This window comes from Aspergillus fumigatus, chromosome 8, assembly GCF_000002655.1.
Source record: "Aspergillus fumigatus Af293 chromosome 8, whole genome shotgun sequence".
NCBI lineage: Eukaryota > Fungi > Ascomycota > Eurotiomycetes > Eurotiales > Aspergillaceae > Aspergillus > Aspergillus fumigatus.
The window spans coordinates 1,527,443-1,544,440 of NC_007201.1; the positions used below are offsets into that span (position 1 = coordinate 1,527,443).

The 16,998-nt window shown below is 47.9% G+C and overlaps 4 protein-coding genes across 4 annotated transcripts; all 4 read left to right on the forward strand.

Annotated features, from left to right (window-relative positions):
• The first annotated feature begins 4,499 nt into the window (after positions 1–4,499).
• AFUA_8G06370 (FAD-dependent oxidoreductase) lies at positions 4,500–6,185 on the forward strand. Its single transcript, XM_742345.2, has 3 exons — positions 4,500–4,829; positions 4,883–5,514; positions 5,568–6,185. The coding sequence occupies exons 1-3, from the start codon at positions 4,540–4,542 to the stop codon at positions 5,684–5,686; spliced, it is 1,041 nt and encodes a 346-aa protein (XP_747438.2). The 5' UTR covers positions 4,500–4,539; the 3' UTR covers positions 5,687–6,185.
• Positions 6,186–6,391: 206 nt separating this feature from the next.
• On the forward strand, positions 6,392–7,160 carry AFUA_8G06380 (ankyrin repeat domain-containing protein; the record flags this gene model as incomplete). The annotated part of the gene is made up of 2 exons (XM_742346.1): positions 6,392–6,581; positions 6,718–7,160. 2 exons carry the CDS (start codon positions 6,392–6,394, stop codon positions 7,158–7,160), a joined length of 633 nt encoding a protein of 210 aa, XP_747439.1.
• Positions 7,161–7,839: 679 nt separating this feature from the next.
• On the forward strand, positions 7,840–8,766 carry AFUA_8G06390 (uncharacterized protein; the record flags this gene model as incomplete). Its single annotated transcript, XM_742347.1, has 2 exons — positions 7,840–8,110; positions 8,159–8,766. The coding sequence occupies 2 exons, from the start codon at positions 7,840–7,842 to the stop codon at positions 8,764–8,766; spliced, it is 879 nt and encodes a 292-aa protein (XP_747440.1).
• A 3,350-nt stretch (positions 8,767–12,116) lies between these two features.
• On the forward strand, positions 12,117–15,754 carry AFUA_8G06400 (Pfs, NB-ARC and Ankyrin domain protein; the record flags this gene model as incomplete). Its single annotated transcript, XM_742348.2, has 3 exons — positions 12,117–12,554; positions 12,684–15,668; positions 15,733–15,754. The coding sequence occupies 2 exons, from the start codon at positions 12,117–12,119 to the stop codon at positions 15,429–15,431; spliced, it is 3,186 nt and encodes a 1,061-aa protein (XP_747441.1). The 3' UTR covers positions 15,432–15,668; positions 15,733–15,754.
• Positions 15,755–16,998: the final 1,244 nt, after the last annotated feature.

The following is a 16,998-nucleotide window of genomic DNA, read 5'->3' on the forward strand; positions in this document are numbered from 1 at the left end:
CCTTGCTGAGGTGCATACAGAACTGACCGAACATACTATATCAGTCCTTTCTCCCCCACCAGCGCTCCCCGTCCTCCAACTAAAACAGCACATTCGCTGGGGGGCAACTCGCTATGTTGCTCGTTAGTTTGTTTAGCTCGTGATAGATTGTGCTCCCCACTGTCGTTCTGTTCTGATCCAGTGAGCCTAACACTGTCCTTTCACCGGACCCAAGAAAGCAACCGGAAGCACCCTAGACCCTAGCTTGTGTAAGATTGTTGAAATAGCGCAATGAGCAATGAATTGCATTTTTCCCGCGGATTTTCAAGGGTCTCGGGGCGCACCGGACCCCACATGGAATGGAAAGTTGATGCAGCAGTAATCTGAATGAGCCATCACCGGCGCAAGTCATTCAAATTATTAGGATCCCTCCTGCTTTGAGGTGTTTCCCCCAGGACCCATTGGCGCACCATGGACTGATCCTGATGACTTCGAATGGATTTAAGTACGAGCGTGCCTAGGTGACTTGTGCTCCATGGATTCGGGACCAGAAGCTTAGCAAAAAGTGCGAAATATCACCCTATCACCCAGTAGAGGTAGAGGCTAGGGCTACGACTCAGGTGTCACTGGCACTAAAAGGATCCGTCCCATAGCAGATCAGCACCATTGGTGGGGCCTGCTCGTGAACTCTTGGCACGAGCTTCCTAACAATCTTAGTGATATTGAGGGATCGCGTTAGTGAAACTGTATCTATCCATTATTGTCATGGCTCTTCTATGCAGTGTGGCAACCAATTCCAAGCTAGCAGACTTTGTGTGGTAATGCATATACACGGAATGCCAAGGAACGAACGTTTGTTTCTCCTAATCGATTAACTCCAACTAGGATTTATAGACAGGAAAGCGAAATCGGAACCTACCTAAGAAAGCATATTTCTCGCGGTCTCCTTGGTCAAATCAGAATTCCAAGACTTCCCCCAAGTCCACCAGAGTCAGAGTCGCCTCACCAAATATTTAGTTCCATGGAAATTTAGTCCTCACGCTGGCCTGAAGGTAACAACATCACAGCGCATTGCAAAGAATTATCACGGCAGATGGGATCACAGTATTAGACGGAATCCTTCTAGGATTCATAAAAACATCCTGGTATCAGTCTTGGGACTATTACGACTACCACTCAGTCATCGAGGAGCTATCCAGAACCCTAGTCAGGCTAGCGGTAAATACCCGGGAATCCTGAGTGGAAACATTTAACTTGCCATGTAGGAAACGCCTAGGTTAGTTGAAGTATTAATCTAAGAACTCACCATCTACTATATGAGGGAATTATTTCATAGGCCATGTGCCCCGGTGGGCGCATCGTAGTAAATCTCTTCTATTAGCAGAGAATACCGCTTGGATTAGGATACCCTGTAGGCCCTATTATCATAGTGAGATTATGAGGTTAGGGCTTATAGAGGTCTACAATATATTTGACATAATGATAATTGATCAATTATCTTATTATTTGGTTGTTCTTTTCCACTACTCTCTACTTGCTTCCCCTGGATATTCAGTTTTTTCCACCTGAGTCATAGCACAAATAATTATCTTGCCTGTTGAATTTGGTGCTTTTAATATCTGTTAGTCTTATACCACACTTTGACAGAAGGTAATTTAGTACCTGTCCATCATCATGAATTCTTTCCTCTTATAGAACTAAACGATGGTATAGATTAAGAATTTAGCGTACAAAGCATTATTAGTCTAGCAGTTATTTCACGCAGAAAATAGCACGATTTTGTATTGACATTTTGGTATAGTAAATAGTAGAACGCCTAATAAAATACTTCGAATGATATTAGCAAAGGGACAATCTCGGTTAGAAACCAGATGCAAGGCTGCCCTCTTAGGTAGCGTACTCTCCAATAGTTCCCCCTTTTCCTCTAGACTGGGCACGAGGCGGGAGTATTTGGGATACAGTCAAGGGGTCCACTAGTCCTCCGACGCCAGTAGTCCTTAGCTCATCAAACTTGTCTAGGTAACCGACCCCTTCGTTAGTCGACGGGGTCGGTTACTCCGATTGTTCCCCTCGTAGCGGATTTAGAACAATTTCATCAAGAGCAATAGCGATTTTTGTCCGCTTTACCAGACGATTCGGTATGTGAAAATAGTCCTCAGACTTAGCTGAGAATAGTGGCGGAGGAAATTGTAATCCTATGTACGTTGTTTTAGCACCCAAATCAGGGCCCATGTATCGCGTGCCTTGTGTGCATTGGCCTCGTGCCCTATCAGTCTAGTCTTTGTAAAAGTAGCCATGTGAAGGAGCAGATTTAAGCCTCCTAAGAGAAATGCTTACTGAAACCTAGGTAGGTACGTAGTGTCGGGGTTAGCCAATGATATCGCATTGTGAGTGGCTTGGAGATTTTGCTTGAGTGACCTTGGCATGCTCGGCCGAATAGTTGTCCCATGCAGGCAGAAGAAACTTGTGGGCTGTATCAAGCTGGCAGATTCCCTTGCGCTCCCAGATGTACTTCCAGATGAGCTCGGTCGAATGCAAGCGACTTGAGACATTTCCCGTAGTCATGATATGCAACTCAAACCATGACTGGTGTAGGGGCAAGAATACCTTAGATGTAACAATATTAGTGTAATCTTAGATTAAATCTAGACCTGGTGCTACCGTGGAATACCTCCGAATACTCCGCCCCTAACCATATAGATCACCAGGGGTGCGTGCACTAGGGCAGTAGTTAACTCGTAGTGACCTGGCAACGTTCGAACTCCCTCGGAATAATGGTCCGCTGGGTCCGACATGGCCACCTGCCCATCGATATCTTGTTCTCGGATATGTTTGAGAATCAACTTTGGCGAGTGTCCGTTCAATGGCCGTCAAGATCAGTCTTAAATTTGGAAAGGACGACATCAGAGGCTGGAAGAGTCACAGCGACAATAACTACAATGGCAACTTTGAGGGTATCGGGCAGCAGTGTACAGTTCTCTCCAGAGAGCCTTCTCCATGCAAATCAACACCAGGAGAGTCTGCTGTCTCCAAGGCTATGTTATACAGAGAAGACATGTAAGATAGCTCTGGCGCCGAAGATCAGCCCAAGCCTGATAGGGTCGAACAATCCGGGCATTTATCCAATCAGGATGCCTGACGTAGCCTACGGAGCTATACCTGGTAGATTTTGCCCCACCTCAAGTGAGCTGCGCGAACCACATCTATACAACCAGTGAAAAGGGCTTTCCACTTCCTAGTTTGGTAGAATTGGATAGTTTCAACATCGTCATCGCCACTGTTGCTTCATGTACTCAACATACAGCGCATCTCGGATGAATGAAAATTATGAAACTTTTCACAACCTCCATACTCCTCAGAGCGAGATCTCTCGCAGCACCAGCAGCGCCCGCTTCTCTACTCACTCACATTTCAGGATGTCCTGCGCAGTAAGTGCTTCTCTGGCTCGAATGACAGCCTGGTGCGTCCTATGGATACATAGCGCCCGCGAAGTTGACGCCGATAACTCCCACCGCAAAGGCACCCATGAGGGTGAGCGAGCCCAGTAGATCCATCCGCCTCAGCCGTTCGATAACAGGCGTTCCCACGGGCTGCGGATGCAGCGAAGGGAGCAAGAAGATGTATACCGGGGTTAACAGACCCCCGACACAAAGGTCGAGGCTGTTATGAGAGTCGGGAGGACGGATTTGAACTCGGCGGCTTTTACTTTTTTGTTGGATGCCTCGGTCTTGCCCGAGGCTCTGTTTTGCCAGGGGTTACATGGTGCAGGGTGTTCGGATGAAGTTTCCTCCGCTTTCATTGTGCAAGCTGCCGTGCATCTATGTCAAGCGTCTTCGTTCCTCATCATTTACTGGCTTTTCTGAATAGTAATGTCAACAGAACTGGTGCTAGAATGTTGCGGGAAATTATATTCATTCTGCAAGATTACAACGAAACCAGTATAATGACGGTGATATCGAGTATCTTCCGCGGACTGAGGTCCCTCTGCTGGCCACTGGCATACATTGACCAGACCGCGGGCGGCAGCATCATGAGTTTTCAAGAAGGCACCATTGCGTGCACAGAGCGAACGAGCTCCTCTCGCTGCACCAATTAGCTCAATCACCACTCCAGCCGCCCTATCTTTCTCAAATTCTGGCTCAATCGCTAGGGAAAATAATAGTGGGTGGAACGAAGCCACGGTTTATGCGGCATGGTTCAGAAGCGTGGCATCTTCAGAAGTTATGATGCTTATAATGGAGTATCCTCAGGATATTCAGGCACAGCGCATCAGCGCCATTTTCATACTGGTCGAAATGAAGATCATTATCGTGGGTGCCGGCATCTCCGGGCTTGCTACTTACTTATTTCTGAAGAAATATTTTCATTTTGCAAACGAAGTACGGGTCTATGAGAAGCCTCAAACACTCCGTTACGAACATTCTCATACGACATCGAGCGGACAGGGGGCAGTCTTGGGAGTCTCTGCGAACGGCTTGCGTGTGCTTAGAGACTTAGGGCCCAAGTTGACGGACAGAGTCCTACGCGAGGGTTCCATATGCAAATATTTCCTATTTCAAAATGCAAATGGAGTGCCACTTAGGAAGAATACGAACCGGACGGCGCGATGACGAGTTCTGCATTTCTATTAGCCGAGATGCTCTATGGAAAGCCTTAATGGCGGAAGCAGGGGATGTCATCACGTATCGCGAGGTCACAATCATCAAACATAACCTGGAGACCGGGAAAGCCGTTGTGCAATTAGGTGACTTTGGCGAAGACGAGGCGGACCTCGTCATCGGAGCGGATGGCATAAACAGTGTCGTGAGGAGGCACCTGCTCGGAATCGAAAATTTCTGTCCGCAGTACAGGTGAGCATAGCATAAAGGAAGACGGAGGTATCCCCTAGACTGACGTTGCCCAGCGGCTACGCATGGGCTGGCGGGTGCATGGATCTTGAATCATTTTCAGGACAAGACGAAAGGAAGGATGCCATGGTCTTCACGATCGGCAAGGGCAGCCTTTTCTGTTACTCTACAGGCAGCCGGCACCTGTTGCCTTGGTTGTCTATTTTCCCCAGAAGGCAACCCTTCCACGGTAGTCCTAAAACCCAGCTTGCTCGCCAGAGAAACTGGGAGGATCCCCTGATTGGGAAAATCATCGCTGAAGCGGAGCCAAGACATGTATTTGGCATCAAAACTCTCCCAAAGCTACCGATGTGGGGGGCAAACAGAATTGTTTTGGTTGGGGACTCAGCCCATGCCATGTCACCTATCACGGGGCAAGGGGCGTCGCAGAGTCTGGAAGACGCGCAAACCCTCGCCTTGCTTCTAATGAATATGGTTCGGAAATTTCATGCTGATGAAGCGAATAGCGATTCATTGTCAACTACCATTGAGCGAACTTTGGCAACATACTATGATATGCGTCACAGACGAGTTGAGAGAATTGCTGCTGTGGGTAGCGCTCTTGACAAACGCATGCTCAAAACGCAGCCTTTAGCAGAGTATATCAGATACGCTCTGTTTCAGGCAATCAATAGCTTCCCAAATATAAGTGAGTGATCATATTCGTCACTGTGCAGCTGATGCTGACAGAAGATTCAACAGCCAGGAAACTAGTGGGCAGCCTAAATGAGCGACTCTATGGCTGGGACGTGAAAGAGGGTGTAGAGTCCGTGATGAACAAGGATTGGGCGTATGAAGCTTACAAGCAGCGAAAGTTTTGACCCTGGAACAATCGAAATAAAATCTCACCCGAGTCCAAGGCTAGTGTCGATGGCGAATTTTCAATGCTGAAAGAATTCAATGAGAAGTTTGCGACGAGGGAATCCTTCTTAGCTTTTGAATCTATGTGGCTTGCAATGAATCCCTGGGTATACCTGGAAAAACAAGCCGTCAAATCTACTGAGTTTCTGTTACATTAGCAGGGAATGTGAAGAGACACTTTCAGCGCGATATGGCCAAAGTTACCTTTCACTTGGTCGAGATGACTCCGGCAAGCGCAAGGTATCAGGTCGACGTTCTGCAATTTAATACAGCCCTGTATGCAAATAGCAACACTGTTTTACAACTCTGTATATTCTTTGAAAATGAAATTGAATATTGAAGCCATTCATCATGTTCAAGTACATCTCTGGATCGTGGACCATTTGAGAGATTATTCCAGAATGGAATGCTGAAATTGAAAAGGATTGACAATGTGACATTTTTACCATTTGGATTGGGTACACAGCGTGAGGCGAAGCAAGCATGTCTCGCAGATAGAAGAGACGTGTACTAGCCCGCGGCTACCCTGCTTCAGTCAGCTCTCTTATTACTCTAGCCGCCCTATATTTTGTAAATTCTGGCTCGATCGCCAGGGGAGATAGTGGTTATTAGAAGAAGCCATGGTTTATGCAGCCAGGTCCAGAAGCGTGGCATGTTCAGAAGTTATGATGCTTATAGCTCAGTATTCTCAGAATACTCAGGCACATCCCATCAGCACCACATTCGTCCTGATTAAGATTCGGATTATTATCATGGGTGCCGGCCTTGCTACTTACTTATTCCTCAACATGCAGTCTTTGGCAGAGTGTATAAGATACGCTCTGTTTCGGGCAATCAGTAGCTTTCCAAATATAAGTGAGTGACATATTTGTCAGTATGCAGCTAATGCTGACAGAAGATTCGACAGCCAGAAAACTAGTGGGGAGCTTAAACGAGCATTGGGCGTATAAAAGGTTCAACTCGGCAACAATCAAAATAAGAATTTCACCAGAGTCCATGGCTATTATCGATGGCGAATTTTTACGGCTGAAGGAATTCAATGAGGTTAAGCTAAACGCTGATATACAAGATTTCTTGGAAGATGCGCATTCATCTTTTACTTCAAAGGGCGCATTGAACCCTCGAGAACCCAGGTTCAAGAGATCTCTCATCCATTACGCAGCAATGGGAGATTGCTCTGAGCTTCTTCACTTCCTCCTAGCAACTGGTGCTGCAAGAGATGACCGTGACCTGAATAGCCGAACGCCTCTTTCCTGGGCTGCAGAACATGGTGCCTTAAAATCAGTAAAAATCCTCCTGGAAGATGGAGCCGAGATCAACTCCATGGACGATATGTTTTCAACGCCTTTGTCGTGGCTGGTACACGCGGGTGTTCCTACGCCACAATTGGCCGCCACGGAAGCCTATCTGAGGCAGAGCGGTGCGCAAGAGTAAGGTGCCAAGCGATGTTGGATCCTGCGGAAGATCAGAATGCTTTGACGGACTCCCAGGGACAGATTTCAAGCGCGCAGTCATTTTCAGATCGTCCGACGAACCTTACACCTCCGGTTATCGGCGTCCGTTGGCAGTCGTGGAGTGCAGGACTGGATTGGAAAACGGTTCCAAGTGCGCCACAGGCCAACCAATCGTCTTGTTTCCATATAGGTCTACCACATAATCTGATCTTATCAGAATCAGCTGTCTTTTCCTTAACCAAGTACCGTCCAGAGTTTCGTCCGTAAGGTAAATCAGTGACTCCAAAGTCAAGCTGGGGCCCGCTAAGTGGCCTCTCTTCATCTACACACACACTGGCCCTGTCTCCATTTAATTTTTCACTCTACTCATTACTTCCATATACAAGGAGTAGATGTTATTGGGCATTGCATCTCTCGAGGCTTGGGAATATCCTGCGCCATTCCGTAGGCTATGAATTTTGTCTTCTTGCTCAAGCACCGCGGGTTATCGAACCATACTCATTTCCATGGCCATGGGGAACTGTGGCGTCAAAGGAGAATTTCGTGGCATGTGCCGAACTGTTGCCCTCCGCAAACTACTTGAATAGACCCACTATTCCTATCGGCACTGAATCTGTTTCTGTTACTCCCTGAGGACTTTGACTCATCCCGCTACCGTGATGGATGATATAGTGGCTAACACCAACATAAGCAATGCAGTTGAAGATGATAAAAGAGGATCTAGCTGGATTGTGATTTCTCATTCACACCGTCTATCCATTCTTAAATTCATCTCAGACTCATCCCCTGATGCTCTGGAACGCCTACTTTCGTGCTTCGGCTGCCTCAAATCAGAAATATTTCACGTGTACAAGGTGGTTCTAAGCTTGGTGGATCCAAATGCTTTCATTGGTACACCAGATATGGAACGAGCGAGAAGTTCCGTCGCAAGTATATACATTCACTATCCCAATCCTTTGCTTTAGCTAACATATTTAGTGATTAAGCTTCAGGTGCTTGCCTTACAGCAGCCTCCGGAAAACAGATTCCCAATATCTCTAAAAGACGGGCCAAGGATCCAGGAATACCTGGAAGATGTACACTACGCTTCACATCGAGCTGCTTGCGAGCCGCTAAAGCTTCTCTCAGCATGCGTGTTGAATGACTTAGACATATTCGGCAAAGTCCCTGACCGTGTCCAAAATGCCAAATCGAACATCGGCATTATTAACGAGATTATTGAGCAGACAAATATTGAGAGGGGCCGGCGTCCAGAGGAAGGTGTCATCGACCTGATCACCCTTAATCATTATTGGAAGCTGCGGCGTGCTGATTCGCTGCACAACAAGACCGAGCAAAAAAACTTTACCGATTCGAATATTAGTATTGTGCGGATGCTTGAGCAATATCCCATTGGTTGGAAAGATCTTCCCATCTCTGACCTCATGTGCTACAAGTTTGACGATGACTACTACTGGAAGGGATTCTGGGATTCTGTGGAGCCTGGTCGCTTGGATGAGTCTCAGTTGATTACTTTCATCAGAACAGGTTCGTATCCTTCGAAGCATCATACACAAAGCCCTATTGACGGTCACATCAGCCTGTAAACACTATTGCTACGGTCCCTAATCAGGCATACGTCCTTCAATACTTAGTAGGGCAGAACGGGACGAGGAAAGGCTATGGACAGTTGACATGCTCCAGGCTTCAGTGTAGCATTGGTAGACATTGCAGGCGTATCAATTATATCTCAGTTTGAGTTTTGAGCAGAAAAGTAAACCTGTGGGGGAGTGTACGATCCGCACTGCTGGAGATCATCGTTATCGCTACTGTAGCCATCTCACGCACATGACGCGACTCAAGCAACCTAGACAACGACCTCATAACGCACAGCCATCCTCTGCCTCTTAGACTTTGATGAATGCAGCTTTCGTACCGAGGATTTCCGTTTCCGAGTGACCTGTGCACGACCGAAGTCAATGAACATTACACGTTGCACCTCCTCGTTCCACAACATGTTCGGTGCGCGCTCGTCAAGATGTTCAATGCCAGCACCGCTGATTTCGGATCTTGTTCGGTCAATCTCGTCCTTGAAGAAGGAGCACTGGGCTTCTTTCAAGGCCTTTCCACCCCACGACATCAAGGAAATATGCACGATGGCACGGGTCGGCAGATAATATATGTTCTGCCATAGGTAGATATCTCCGAGATAAACAGGGACAGCGTACCCTTGCAGAGCTTCGAGAGCTCGGTAAATTCCGGCTTCGTAATTGGAGGTATACTCAGTTCCTTTGCCAACAAATGTATAGCCATAAGCATCTAGGGTAATGGTAAACAGAGAGCCATGTAATCCTTCTTTTCCCATAGGACGGCAACAGTGATCAGGATCACAGTTCAGTTGTTCGCTTACAAGCTTGACCAAGTCTGATCGCGAAAGTGGATGTCGACCGTTCGACGAATGTTTCTGGTGGAAGGACAGATTCGGACACTCAGGATCAAATTCACGTTTATGAGCGAGACCTTGAAGACATGCTTGTGTACAATAGTCTTTGTTTAGAGGGCGACTCTGACCGGAATCCTTGGGACCGCTTTAAGGATTCAACGTTCGTTGTCGTTTTCTCCTCTGCACAGGAACGGGAGAAGATAGAATTCGAGGCAGGGCCGTATCGGATTCGCTTGAAGACTCCGGTGTGTCTCGGTTGCCAGTTAGGGGGGGATCGAATTCGGGAACCTTTCGTCGTCGTAGGAGGTATGGTGACCGAGGGTCGATGGGATAGCGGGGTGCTCGCCAATCTGAATCTGGTGGACTCTTTCTCCTTTCTGATTCTGGTATAGATCTAACGGCCTCTTCAAAATCCACTTCCCACCTATGTAGTCGCCTCATAGCCTCATTGCGCCAAAGCTGGCTGCGTTGCGATGTTTGCAGCGCCATTATTGTCAGCACTAAATGGGAGCCAATGGCTGTATATGGGTACCGGAAACCATAGCCATCATCCAATTTCACCTCAACGTCCTTGCTAGGCTCAAGGACGCAATAGTACAAGGTTGTCAGATCTTCTTCAGTGACATGAAGAATCACTTTTATATGACCATTCGTCAGTACACTGTACGGAAGGCCTTTCGTGATCATATATTCAAAGGGTTGTGTGACAGCTGCGCAAGACAGTAATTTCGCGTCGTAAAGCAGCTTCTCATTGACATCTGTAGGTAAGGTGATTTGCTAGACAACTTCCTGAATCATATTCATTGGCCGAAGGCCCGCTCGGAGATAAGCATCAGGAAGCTTATGGGCCGCTTTGTATTCAATAACGTATAGAAGGCTCCTTTCACTGCCGTTGCGCATGTACACACAGTTCTGGTCGGCGCGAAGTGTCCGTTTGTCAACAGGTTGTACCTGTCCCGCTTCCCCCGTAACGGTGTTCGTATGATTTTCAAAGATTATGCCTTCACCGAGCGGCAACCTGCATGGTGCCGCAGGTAAGCCAGCCAACCTATCAATCACTTCTTTGACCGGATTCTCCACTTCTGCCTCCTGGTGTCTCGCTAGGTCTGACTCACTCGCCAATGGGCGAATGCATGCTTGCTGTCCTCGGTCCTCGATAACTAAAAGAGGTGGAAATACTCGCAGAGGTTCCTCGGAGTTCAGATGGAAAAGCTGGTATATCTCGTCAAAAAGGGCCTGTTGCGCAGCGCGGAAATCCCAAGGACGAAGGAACGTGGGGCACACACGGCCGACTGGACTTGTGATAGAGCCTTTTGTCGTCAGCGAGCGGTTAGTCTGAATAGTAAGGGGTTTCGTTATGCAGCGATGACAAGCTCTCAGATATTCTGCAAATGTTGTGTTCTGATTACGCTCTTCTGCTTGCTCTGCACGTTGCTTTGCGTCCTCTGCACGCTTCCGCTCGTAATCTGCTCGTTCCCGTTCTTGCTGCGCTCGTTCCCGTTCTTGCTGCAAGAGCGCTAAAAGCTCCTCTTTGCTGGGTGAAGCATCTGAAGACATGGAGAGGGTCAATTAACTAGGTGTAACATACAAGTTGTTTAGGAACGCTTCATCAAGCGGGCAGTTGTTGACAGGCTGTTCTAGGTACCCACCCGCCTTTCCGGCAAGAGTACCACCTTGGCATTATGGTACTAACTGTATCGGGACAGGTTAGTCTCACCGCTCGAGCTCCAACTGAAGTCGTACAATTGGTTCCAACGAGCGGTCATTTACTTCCTCGTTGGTGTGACCGTAAACGTAATCAGTTGCCCAGTAATTCCCAACCAAGCCGCCAGCTTCTGTATTCCTTATATAATGGCACTCTTCAGGGCTTACATATCTCAACCATGGTCATATATCCTATTTTCTAAGTAAGATATTTAGAATATATATACTATATCTCATGCCCAAATTTGGTCCCTGTAGATGCTTGAGTGTTGAGATATCAAACCCTTGTAAAATACAGAAGCTGGTGGCCGCCTGGGTTGGCGGCTTGGTTGGGAATTACGTTATTACCTGTGTCTCCGTAACAGCCTCGTCTTTTCTTGTTATACCTACGAGGTACGCACGTGATTTACGCGCTGTCAAGTCGCACAAGGCTGCAACACGCGGAACGATGGAGAGAACCCCTCCTCCCTTATACCTCATAATGAGGCCATGCTGCTTGACAACCTCGTGACGAGATGGTGCTACTCTGAGACCTCAGTTTTAGTCCTATTCTCAGAGGCGGTCCTCCTGCAACCTGCGTTTACCGCCTTGGTATAGCGAAGAAGATCCTTGCTGAAAAGGGGCCACGAAAGAATTGCTATGGAAACGACAACTCAGGGACGCCGGTACAACGAAGAATGCTTTCTTTCAGTGACAAATAGAACTCGAAAGAAGCGCCGTGGATGCGATGGATCTCCTATCCCGTCTATGAACGAGTGCAGTGCGGACTGATGGACCTACAATGATTACACCGTCGGTGTGGTGTGCGCCATGGGTTTTGAGATGAGCGCTGTCCGCTACATGCTCGACGACGAACATCCTCATTTGCCCACCAAGCAAGGCAATTCAAACCTATATATCCTCGGCGAACTCAGTGGTCACAATGTCGTGATCGCCTGGCTTCCAGGTACCCAAGGGAAAGGGGCCGCCGCAATCGTCGCTAACAATATGCAACGTACGTTCGCATCAATCAAATGGCGACTTCTGGTGGGCATCGGAGGTGGTGTGCCGAGCCGGACACACGACATCCGCCTCGGTGATATTGTTGTGAGTATGCCCGAGGGTCCATTTGGTGGAGTAGTTCAATATGACCTAGGAAAGGATGTAGAGGATGGCTTCACGCTTAAAGGATTCCTCCTGCCACCCCCTCCCATCTTGAGGAGTGCAGTGGAGGTGATGCGATCTGATCACCTGACTAAATCAAACAAAGTTAACATCTTCCTGTCAGAAATTCTGCAAAAATAGCCTGGCCTTGCAGATTACCAACAGCCATCAGCAGACTCGGATGTTCTCTTCCAACCAGATTACCCTCATGTACCTGATCAGGTCACATGTTAGAGATGTGAAAGCGCTCAAATTGTTGATCGACCTGCACGTGGATCTGATAATCCTAAGATTTATTATGGATTGATTGCGTCCGGTGACAGAGTAATAAGGAGCGCTATGAAGCGGAGCAAGACTGGCCGAGAAATTGGCGATATCCTCTGCTTTGAAATGGAAGCAGCTGGCATCATGACGGAGTTTCCATGCATTGCCATTCACGGCATCTCTGATTATGCAGACTCTCACAAGAGTGATATATGGCAGAACTATGCAGCAGCGGCGGCAGCAGGGTGCGCGAAGGAGCTCCTCTCATATCTCAACCCAGAGGATCGCCAAGTCCAGCCAAAATTAACCCTTCAGCAACCGTTGCCTGGCGGATTCAACCTTAGCCGTGGACTGCCTGGAAGTGCGAACATATCTACACCTCGCAAGGGTTCCCCTGCACAACGAAGCACAATCTTAGGCCAGCATCTGAGTAGTGGAATCCCATCCCTCAGTGAAGAGCAAAAACGAATGCTTCTAGACTCGTTGAAATTCGACCAGATCGATGCTCGCCAGATGACCATCAAAAAAGCACACACAAAGACGTGCAAGTGGCTTCTGTATAAGCCGGAGTACCTTGATTGGCTTGATAACACCAAGCTCAGCGAACATCATGGCTTCTTATGGATGAAGGGGAAGCCTGGGACTGGCAAGTCAACAATAATGAAATTTGCCCTTATAAATGCGCGGAAGACAATGAAGGACAAGATAATTATTTCTTTCTTCTTCAACGCACGAGGAGGGGGCTTGGAAACGTCTACAGTTGGGATGTATCGAGCCTTATTGTCAGAAATCCTTGAACGAGTCCCAGAACTCCAGTGCGTCTTCGACACCCTTAAGTTAAGAACATGCAACAGCAGTGAGCATCACCAGTGGGGTATTGAGTTGCTAAAAGATTTATTTAAACAAGCAATACTACGTCTTGAACATTCTTCTCTAGTGTGTTTCATTAACGCCTTGGATGAATGTGCGGAAAATCAAGTGCGTGACATGATATCATTTTTTGAACATGTCGGCGAACTCACCGTGGGTGCTGGAATTCACTTCCGAGTCATATTTTCCAGCAGACACTACCCATATATCTCTATAAAGAGAGGACTGGAGTTGGTCCTAGAGGGCCAAGAAGGCCACATCCAAGACATTACTAATTACGTGAATAGTGAGCTGAAAATTGGGAACAGCAACCTCGCCATGCAGATCAGGGGTGAACTTGAAGAGAAAGCCTCTGGAGTTTTTATGTGGGTTGTTCTGGTTATGGGGATACTCAACAAGGCATATGATGGAGGCCGCGTCCGTGCTCTTCGCCAATTACTTCGCAGTATTCCTGGCGACCTGCATGAGTTGTTTCGCGATATTTTAACACGAGACAGTCACAATAGACACGAGCTACTGTTGTGCATTCAATGGCTACTCTTTGCAAAACAGCCTTTGAAATCAGAGGAATTGTACTTTGCCATTCTTTCCGGCATTGAGCCAGGAGCTTTAACAGAGTGGGACACCGACGTGGACACAATTAATGTCATCAGGAGATTCATTCTGAGTTCATCTAAAGGACTTGCTGAAATCACACAGTCCAAGGCTCCGGCAGTCCAGTTCATTCACGAGTCAGTTAGAGACTTTCTTCTCAAGGAGAACGGGCTCTGCAGGATTTGGCCTGACCTTGGAGGCAACTTGCAAGGACAAAGCCATGACCAACTTAAGCAGTGCTGCCTTACTTATATGAACGTCGATGTCTCTAAACATGTTGATCTCAGTGAGCCACTAGCAAAAGCATCCTCTACGGAAGCTGCAAACCTCCGCGAGTCCATTGCTAAAATGTTTCCATTCCTGGAGTATGCTGTACGCAATGTGCTGTACCACACTAATGCTGCCGAAGGTAGTGGTATTGCTCAAGGAGATTTTATCCAGGACTTCCAGTTTCCCTATTGGGTTCAGCTCGACAATCTATTCGAAAAGCACGAAGTACGCCGGCATACACAAAATGTGAGACTACTTTATATTTTAGCAGAGGGCAATCTGTCGAACCTCATCAGAGTCCACCCCTCTGTCCTATCCTGCCTTGATATGGAAGGAGAGCGCTACAAGTTTCCATTTTTCGCGTCCCTTGCTACTGGGAGCGGGAAAGCGGTCCGAACGTTTATGCAAGCTTATGCGGCGAACATGCCCCCGGAAAGTCGACTGCGTGCGTTGTGCGACAAGTATTGCCAGAACGGAAGCCGGAACCCTAGCCTGAGACGTGATTTCAGATTCTCAGACCGGCGGACCATCCTTTCATGTATAGCAGAGCTTGGTGATGAGGTAATATTTGAATTTCTCCTTGAAACAGGGAAATTTACGCCGGACTCCAAGGACAAAGATGGGCGGACACCGCTGTCATGGGCCGCAGCAAAGGGAAATGAGACAATAGTCAAACTTCTACTAGCAACAAACCAGGTTGATCCAGACTCCAAGGACAAAGATGGGCGGACACCACTGTCATGGGCAGCAGGACAGGGAAATGAGACAATAGTCAAGCTATTACTAGCAACAGGCCAAGTTGATCCAGACTCGAAGGATAAAGATGGGTGGACACCGCTGTCATGGGCAGTAGTGCATGGAGATAAGGTGGTATTTAAGCTATCACCACCAACCTGCCATGTTGATCCAGGGTCTAAGGACAAAGATGCAGCAAAGAGAAGTGAGGCAATAATCAAGCTGCTAAAACCTCCTACGGTTTTATGAAATGGTTATGGTTAAATTACGTTTCCTATCCCTCTCTGACACCCTCTGATCCTATCTCTGAACGAACTTCACCTGGTTCTGACATTAGAGGTTATCACTTCTTCTGTATGATCCTGCACAAAATGGCATGATTCCGCAGGATTCTTTTCATGGCTAGGCTGGTAGGGACGGTCATTGCTGTTAGGAGCATGATCCGGGTGTTTGGCGAAGCAACCTGTCAGTCTGTTGTCAACCATGGTTCGTTCGCAAGCTCAGGAGATTCCTCCGTTGTTGGCGCTGACATCCTCGTAACAACATTAAGGAAATATGCACGATGGCACGGGTCGGCAGATAATATAATCCTGGAGATCATAACTCAGGTATGCGCGCCTTTTTATGTCCTACTATGTCTAAGCCAGGTGTTGGCCCCGTTCTACCACCAGAAATTGGCGAGAATCTATAAGTGAATGATGAAAATTACGCTTAGTTCTTGAACGGAGCCAGTAGACAGACACAGACACCCTGAATATTCTAAAATTGTCTATTCCCTAGTTCGTGTGGAGGCGCAAGACAGTGCAAAATGACTGGCTCTCAATCTCTGCAATGCCCCAACACTGCACATACTTCTCTCAGCCTACCATGTTAACTGGCCAGCGATAGGATGGGAATGGATCCAGATAGCTGCACTAAAGCAGGACACTATGCGAGCTAACATTCTCTTGACTGCAAATGCAGCCGTCGTCCCCATCCATGCGCTCCAAACTCAGCCGCAAGGACGGCTTGTCCACGTTCGTAACGACACCCATGTTCGTAGAGTGATTCCGATCGCGAAGTGTCCATCGGTGTCGTGTCCGACAGCTAATTCGCCTGCGCACGCTTGTTGTTCTCAGTCAAGAAGTTGCGCGGACTCTGGGTCACGCCCCACCAACGTGTTCGCCCAGTGGAAGCCGTCCTGAGCCGCAAAGTCCATGATCCCGATGACGGACGCGGTCGGGCTGTAGGATACGGGCGCGGATATCTTGACGGCGAGTCGACGAACATCAATGGCTGTCGCGTGACATGGAGTCGGCCCTGAAGAGCATCATGGGCAGGCCCATGACCGGGCGCAGCAGGGAGCTCGGCTAGAGGATTTCTAATCACCGTAAATGACTCGTACATGAACACGTCGGGTCTTCGCTGGCAGCTCTTAGGACGCCTAGAAAACGTGGCGTGGCTCTGCTAATCGCGCTTTATACGTCATGGCGCCCCTGGGTCCACATTTATCGTTAAGGAAGCGTAAACTCGGAGGACCCCAACCGACAATGTGAACAAAGCAAGGTCTGGCCATCAAACGTGACATGTCACAACCAAGGCGATATCACACGCTCGGCCTATCAGCCTTCCCGTGTCACCAGCCAAGCCCCATGTATTCCGCCTCATACATCCGGCGTTTTCTGATATTGTGCCGTAAACGTCGCTCTGGACGATTGTGGTGTAAATCTTTAGAGTAAGGCCCCCATGAAGTTTCGCGATCGCGCTGATTTTGTCGCTTTCCCCTGTTCAGATAAAAAAAGATCAATTAGACGACGGTCCATGGAGCGATAAGAAA